Source organism: Chaetura pelagica, unplaced genomic scaffold, assembly GCF_000747805.2.
Source record: "Chaetura pelagica isolate M959 unplaced genomic scaffold, ChaPel_1.0 scaffold314, whole genome shotgun sequence".
NCBI classification, from domain to species: Eukaryota; Metazoa; Chordata; class Aves; order Apodiformes; family Apodidae; genus Chaetura; species Chaetura pelagica.
Genome location: NW_009953218.1, coordinates 3,077,634 through 3,086,016, shown reverse-complemented (window position 1 = coordinate 3,086,016; position 8,383 = coordinate 3,077,634). Strand labels below are relative to the sequence as shown.

Genomic DNA, 8,383 nt, shown 5'->3' with positions numbered 1-8,383 from the left:
TAAAATCTGAAAATCAGGTTGACCCTAACCCCAAATTAGAAAATAACTCATTTACAAAGGGCATTTCCTACTGCTTTTATTTTATTTATTTTATTTTTTTAACTTGGCCAGTTTTGCTGCTTTTCCCATTGGGGTGTTCCTTGCAGAATACCTGCTCAACCTCAGCTTGTCTCCTTCAGCTAATTTGAGCCAAGACTGGTACTCAGCACACAATGTCACAACACTCCAGCAAACACTGTCCTTCCAGCTCAGGCTGCAGCCTGTGTTACGGAGCAATGGCAAAGCTTTATGACACACAGTGTTCAGAAGAGAGACTGGTGCTTAACAGAGTGTCAGAGACCTCTATTATAATTCTAAACCATTTGAAAACTAAGTTATAATTAAAAATAGTGTCTTTTGTGATTCTCGCATTTTTATTTAAAATGTGTCCTTGCAGGTTTGCTTTTTTTTTTAATATTCCCTTGTATCAGTGTTTAGTTCCCATAAATCATTCCTGTCAGGCAATGCAGCTTTATGAAAAGATGGTATCTTCCATCCCCAACACATTTTCAATAAACTCTGTAGAAGACAGTCAATGATCAGACTAAGATAAAGTGCATACACTCCTTTCTGATATAGACAACAAAGTTATGGATTGAAAAAATAAATCATACTGAAAATTGAAAAACACACAAAAAAATCCTACTGTGGCCACTTAGCACCCCACAATTAAGTTGTCCCACTAGGTACTGCCCAAAAATACTTATCTTCAAGTGTCTGTTAGCTTAAAAAAAGGAACTTAAAGCATTAAAAATAATGGTTCCTTTTCAATTAGGCTCTGAGAATCACGAATTTATGTAATCCTTGAAAACTAGTTTCCCTAAGGCTGGCATACTGCCTTGACAATTTGCAGGTAGTTTCTATTTTACCCTTTGGATCCAGGCTTCAAGCTCGCAAAAGCTTTGGAGTTCTTAAGGGAATGTGAAATTTCATTAAGAAAAGAAATAAAATGATAGTCCCTTTCTGACTTCTTGGACTCAAAAATAACTACAATGGTGAAATGAGGTTCGGGGCGAGTTAGAAAGTATGTGCTTTGGACTTTGTCATCGTAGAAGTGAACAACTTTCTCCAAACTGTTGAGGTCAGAGGTTCTATCAGTCATAATCATGATTACATTGGGCCAGTGCATAACAGGCCTGTCACTGGGCAGAGACACCACTGCAGGGTACTGATCCACTCCTTTGGGGGCTTCCCTGTAAGAATGAGGGTGATGATAACCATGTCCCTGAAAACTCTCTGATCCACGATTGTCAAAAATTAAGGAAACATTGATGGCATCGTACTTCCGGATGAAGCTGGAAATCTTCCCAAAGTAATCAGGATTTGTTTTAGCAGTCAAAGTTTTCATTTCAGATGCTGTTGTTTGTCGACTAAGGGCTTCATGAAAGTAAAAGCTAAACTTGGCAAGGAGAATGTTTTTGAGCTTCATCAGCCAGAGGAAGAGGTGTGGAGGTTGTACAGCCTTCTGAGACTGCCCTCCAAACAGATGCTTCTTGGTCTCTCGCTGTTTCTCAAAAATTTGGCCCCAAGTCTGGAGTTTTGTGTGAGCACTGTGCAAGTTGACCAAGGATGGAAGGAACTTCCACTCTGAGATCTGAGCCTGAGCCTTTAAGAGATGTGCAAGCACATCCACTTCCAGCTGGAAACTGCTTTCAAGAGGACTGAGGATTGGATGATGAAATCTAGAAAACATAATGTTAGTCAAGACATGAGAACTGCTGTAAACAACACCGAAATAATCAGGTAGTGCTTGTCAGTTCACAGACAGAAGAGCAAACATCAAAGCAATGAGTAAATAAAAAATAACCTTGCTAATTTTTAAAAAACAGTTCTTTTAACATAATTAGGGTAAATATTTTAATGAATATACAGCACTTCGCATTTGACAAAAACACCTGTCAGACATTTCTCTATCAAAGCAAGGGAATTATATTTTATCAGTTGAAACACAATCACTTTTTATCTTGATTCATTAACTACTGTAACACCATTTCTTCTTAAATTCAGATGGTTTTGTTCCAATTTAAAATCCCTTCTGGTACTAAAATATGTGTTGGTAGCTCTGGAATAGCAGTAAGACATTAAGTGAAATCAAAGGAATTATGTTACAAATTTGCTGTTTGTGTGAGAAGCTATAAGGAAGACAAGTGAAGCCTGCCTTTTTCTTTTTAAATTCACAGTTAAATTGTGACGGAAAATTAGTCAATAAAACCATAATTAACTGTATTTACAAATAAACCAGGTCTCAAACTTCAAACTTTGGTGTACTAGAAGCAACGAAGGGGGAGAACATTTGGCAGGACTTCAAGACATCACAACGAAGACACTGTTAACAAGCAACTTCTCTCACTAAAAATTCAGGTCAAGATCAGTTCTCAATTTAACAGATGTTTAAAAAACAAAAAACACAACAGAAAACAACACCTTATCAACCTTATCAAGGTAGAAGTGCCACTGCGCATCTTATTTACAAGGTGATCCTACTATGAGAACAAATCTTGACGAAATGGAATGTTATAGAACAATTCAATACCTTTCTCTTCTCAATTTATCTTTTTCTAGGCATCAGGAAAATTAAGACAGATCCAGCCTAACTCCCCACCATTGATATTCAAATTACTTGTAAATTTATATCATCATTGATAAACACACCCTAAATTCAAACTGTGCAAAATTGTTCTGGTTACAGAAGCTAAATGCGTTACTGTCTCTGCTGAAGAATTGTGGCCTTTACAGTAAATGCATTGTTCCCTAACAGGCATTTAGGACCTCTTAAAGAGGTCTCCAACAAAAAACAACCAACAGTTCAAAGACAAGACTCGATGAGGTTTCCATTTAAGTAAAAACAGATGTATCCCCTCATTTCAGAAAAATATCCTGGGTCTTGTTATTGCTTAAAACAAGGAAGTTTATACTGAGTTCTTCCAACCTTTAACAGCTAATCTTCAGACTCTAAGCTTCTAGGATACAATATATGAAATCCAATTTTTAAAATAGTTGGTTCAAAACCAAAACACTTAATTTTGTGGGCCAGAAGAGAGAATGAGAATTTTAGGCTTTTCATCTGCTCTCCCTTCACTATTTTTAATTTGACTTTCCATTGAGTTCTTGCCAAAAGATTAATTCTTAGGCTTGTGAAAATTGTCTCACAATTTTATCACTATTTTAAAACATTTCTCTTTTTGACAGCCACAATATATGTCTTGAAAGGACTGGCTATTAAGATGCAAGTGCAAATTTATTTGAAGAAAATGAAAGCATGATTATTACAAATCAGTTCATTCACCACATTCTACATACAGGCCAGGTTAGGTGACCAGCCACCTTCTGTACACAGTGCACATCAGCAGCCATCATATCTACCTGCTCCAGCAGATGCACAATGATTGCTGGCTACTTAGCTGGGCTGTGAAGTCCAGAATGTATTTACTTTCTTTCAACAAACAAGAGTTAATTAAAAATAATATTCTGCTAAGGGGCAACATTATATATTTCCAATGGTTTTAGTATTCAGCAGAAATACAATTTTGTGGACATGTATTAGAAGGGGGTGAAAAAGGATTATACAACATTACTTGTTCCTTATAGCCCCATCAAATGCACCCTTAGCACAGTGGTCTCAACACACTTGCAGTCAAGACCAGGAAGGTTACTGCTCAGTCTTAAAAGCAATTTAAAAATTCATACTAATGCAGCACTACTAAGTCTCCTGGATTAATGTGATGATGTATGGCTCCCTACTTCTACTTTGCTCCATGGCTCAGAGCTATTGCCATGTCCAAATGGAGACCAGTGAGGAGTGGCATTCCTCAAGGGCCAGTACTAGGACCAGTGCTGTTTAACAGATTTGACACAGACATGGACAGTGGAACTGAGTGAACCCTCAGCAGGTTTGCTGACAACACCAAGCTGTGTGGTGTGGCTGACATGCTGGAGGGAAGGGATGCCATCCAGAAGGATCTTGACAGGCTTGAGAGGTGGGCCCATGCGAACCTCCTCGAGTTCAATAAGGCCAAGTGCAAGGTCCCGAACCTGAGCTGGGGCAATCCCAAGAACAAATACAGGCTGGGTGGAGAATGGACTGAGAACAGCCCTGAGGAAAAGGATTTGGGCGTGCACATTGATAAGAAGCTCAACTGCTTTAAAATGTTCAAGAATTAATTATTTTTCAGATACAACCAATATGACTTGATTGCTGACAGTAAATTAATTCTGTCATTCCTTTACCAGCCACCAGTTATTTGCCCTACATTAAATGAAGAGCTGGTTTTAGACATAAAGAAAAGAAACCAAGGCCAGAACCTCTCTACCAAACATGCTCTGCCTGGCCTTGGCATGGCTGGCTGAAATAATGGCACACAACCTCAATGACCAGTGAGGAATGTATTGACAGAGGGAAGAGACTGGGTAAGGACAAGTTTATTTGACCTTTCACCTGAGAGAGTGGACAGACTGTAATACAGAAATGCTTCCAGCCAGCACGTCAACCTAACAACTCCCAGAAACTTATCTGAGACATGAAAAAAAATTAAGGAAGGACTGCAGGAAGATACCCTTAACTGCACTTTTTGCAGAAGTATTCTTTGCATCACTGGGGAGGACAATGCAGTAGTTACTGAATTAGCTCTAACAGATCTTAGAACACCTCCGTCTTAAAGACACTGCTTATTCTTTAAGGAGGTTATAATAATGCCTTAGAAGTACAAACATGTTACTGAATTTTATTTAAGTAGCATAATAAAACATTTAATATGTAACAGGTCACTAGTCAGTTCTTCAAAGTATCAGGTTTGGTTTTCAGATTTTTAAGTTCTGTTGACTCAGCACATGCTCAAAGGAGATGGTGATGGATAGTGTACAATGTAAATGAACCTTTTAAAAAAAACTTACCTCCTTTACTCTTTAATGTTTATTAATTGTAACTGAAAACATAAGAGCTCAGAGTACTCTCCTCAAACGTCTTCTTAGACACCATTTCATTAACAAAGATTTTTTTTTTAAATCAGCTACATTTGAAAGCAAACTTCCTACAATAGCCACCTTGCTTTGTTTTAAAAGATACAGAATTTTAGTCTGTTGACACGCATTCAAAAATTATCTCTTTTTTAAAACATCATCACTTTCAAGGCTCCAATGTGTTAGGCAGGAAATACCCATCCCAGAGTAATTTAGAAACATCCTGGATTCTTTTCACAGAATGGTTGAAGTTGGAAGGCACCTCTAGAGATCATTTAGTCCAATCCCACTGCACAAGCAGGGTCAAGTACAGCAGGTTGCTCAGGGCCATGTTCAGTCAGGTTTTGAGTATCTCCAAGAATGAAGACTCTACAACCTCTCTAGTCAACCTGTGACAATGCTTCATCACCCTCACAGTGATTTTTATTTTTTTCTAAGGTTTAAATGGCATTTACTGTATTTTCGATTTGTTCCCATTACCTGTTATGACTCTGCTGCACACCATAGAGAAAAGTCTGGCTCCTTCTTCACTGCTTCCCATCAGCCATGAGCTCATCTCTCTTACTGACTGCTAATTTTAGCAACTGTTCACATCACCAAAATTATTAGATCTGAACTTCAGCAAGATATCAGGGACCAAAGTCTCAGAAATGCTCCTTCTACTGCCTCCAAACCCTCACAAGAGAAGTGAAAACAGGGCACCATAAAACCTCACTAGATAGGCCAGACAGGTGTGGTGTAGCATTAAGTAGACATATATTACTGCCTAAAATTGTCACACAAATATCTATTTTACTTATATAATGATTTTACTGAAGTCCATATGGAATTAAATCACGTTTTCTCTCCACTCCCAAAGAAAAAGCCGAAGATCACCTTTTATAAGGAAAATTACTTTTCCTCTCTACTGAATATGAACATGTTGAGTAGCAATAAAGGAATGGGGAAGACAGCTCCTAGAGCATGATAAGCAGAAACACTCTCCCTTTTGTTTTTCTTCTTCAGAGGAGTAATGTTTCGAGTCTTCACACATCTGCTGCTGCTGAACAGCACTAATCCTCGTGTATGAAATCACTCAAGGGGCTGTGCTGCTCAGCAGTTGAAGTACAGCAAAGTCTTTGCTGTCAAAGTTCAAAGGCTTGCTTTGAACCTCAACATCATTTATTACAGATCATATGTCTGAGTACTTACTGCCAGCAAATGAGCACTGACCTTGAGCTGTATTTCTTTAAGATGGATTCCAAAATGTTTACCAGTTCCTCAGAGTTAATGAACTTTTGGGTGCTGAGCGTGTACATTTTTTCATAGAAGTCAGCAATTTCCATCCGAGCCTGAACAAAAAAACAGAGCTGTTCAGACAGGTGAGAAAGCAGCTCTTCCAAGTGAGGAGCTGTTCCTCCTAGTGCATTGCGACCCGTCGCCACCACCTTCTTCAGCTCATTATGCAGAGATGTGTAGATGGTTCGGATGGAGTCCTTTCGGCTGAAGAATGACTGACCACCTGTTCAGATAAATATGGAGGTATTACCAAAATCCAAGGACAGCAAAGATAGACAGCAATACTGGAAAAGTGTATACAACCACACTCGTTTCTCCCTAGGTGTTCCCAAGTGTTGTTTGATCACAGTATTTTTTAAATCAAGAAACAAATTTCCATGTGTTATTTTGCATGCAACTGAATTAGACATAGGATAAACTTAGAAGCACTTTACATAGTTTCATGCAAGTTACACTTGTGCTAATTCATATTTCAGCAGCCAATGACCACTGCAAAACCTCAGCTCCCTCACATCTGCTTTAGCTATAGTGTGACCTTTCAAAAAAGAGATCAGTTAACTTTGCTACCATAATAGGTGACCTGGACATACTGGTGTCTGTGGAGGTCAGAAGTCTAAAGTCATCATGCAGTTTTAATAGTCTCTATTCCTGTTAATAACTCCAGATCTTTTTAAGGTAATTCCCCTAACAACTCCTCTTCAAACACCAAGCACTCCCACTTGCCAAGCAACCATTAAATGGGAACCACGTGACATCTGGGTGTACAAATAAAATCTTCCAAGTCCCTACACAATCTTACATAAAACAGAATTCAAAAGGAAAACATTGACTGTTTATCTCAGCAAGACAACAGTGCAGGTTAGTCCGTAACTAAACCAGAGAGGGTAGGGGCAAAAAAGCTAGTACTTCTCTCTCTACGCTATGAAGAATCACAGAAAACAAAACATAGTGTCAAAGATATTTAACTTGGACACTACCAAAAGACTGTACCAAGATACTACCTTTAATTCACAACTTCTGTTTACAGATGGCCTTATGTGCCACTGTGGCACTTGAGCTGGAGTGGAAAAAGGATCACAAGAGCTGAACCTGCAGAACTTTTAAAGATCTTCTGAATTTAGGTTCCACTTTAAAACTACTTATAAACTTTATCATGGTGGATAGCCCTTTTCACATCCAAGGTTCAAATATGACCTTAGCAATCTGAGGCAGAAAAGCAGAGACTTGGTTATCATGGAAAAACAGCTACCTTCCTAAACCAAGAGTTGCCCCCAGGGCATGGGTAGCATGAAGAATCATCTACTGCTATTGTTCATGAAGCATATAAACAAAGAAAACTGTGAGCCTTCTGTTACCAATTTTGTCCTTCCTGCAACCACCAAGTCAGCCTTACAGACAGGTTTTGTCTGTAATGATCTTCTTATAAAACAGTTCCGAGTCACCACTTAAACAGCAAAGCACAATTTTCTTGATGCTGCAGTGCATCACACGTCAGACTCATATCCTCTGATCCTTTTTCCATGCCAGTCTGCAGTTCAAAAAGAAAATAAGCAGCTTTGCCCACAAGGCAACAGGATGACAGCTCATCCTGTGACAGTCTGGGATTTTCCTATTCACTTAGTAGCCAAGACTGCAGCCAAAACTTTCAGAGATCCTGCAGCTTCTCCATGAATAACGATTTTTAGCAGGCTATTGCCAGCCCCGAGTATTTACACATATGTCTAATATTAGGCCCTGGAACTGCGACGTGAAAAAGCCTTAACTCTTCGGTTACCTAAGATCACCTTCGCCAGGATCCCAACCAGAGTATTCCGGCAGAGAAACACCTCCGGCTAAAACTTGGGAAGGGCAGTAGTCAGCCCATCAGCCGAGAGAGAGATGTGCCTCTCTGCACAGCCACGGTGCCACCCGCACTCTCAGGGATCCTTTAGGGACCGCCCAAATAGCACAGCCGGTTTCTGACTGGGCCCGTGGACACGCGCTGCCCCAGCACCCGCGTTTCAGACGCCCGGACACGCACCTCCCCGCGCCCAGGGCCCCCGGGTACCTATCGCTGTGCTACCTCACAGGGCTGACAAGGCCCGCTGCCCCCCGCGCTGCCGACACCCGG

At 39.9% G+C, this 8,383-nt stretch overlaps 1 protein-coding gene across 1 annotated transcript; it reads right to left on the bottom strand.

The window, feature by feature from the left end:
* Positions 1-630: 630 nt before the first annotated feature.
* On the bottom strand, positions 631-6,500 carry LOC104388830 (chromosome unknown open reading frame, human C12orf66; the record flags this gene model as incomplete). The annotated part of the gene is made up of 2 exons (XM_009997748.1): positions 631-1,721; positions 6,208-6,500. Coding segments are annotated over 2 exons (1,110 nt in total), but the record flags the coding sequence as incomplete, so codon positions are not given.
* Between the last annotated feature and the right edge of the window lie 1,883 nt (positions 6,501-8,383).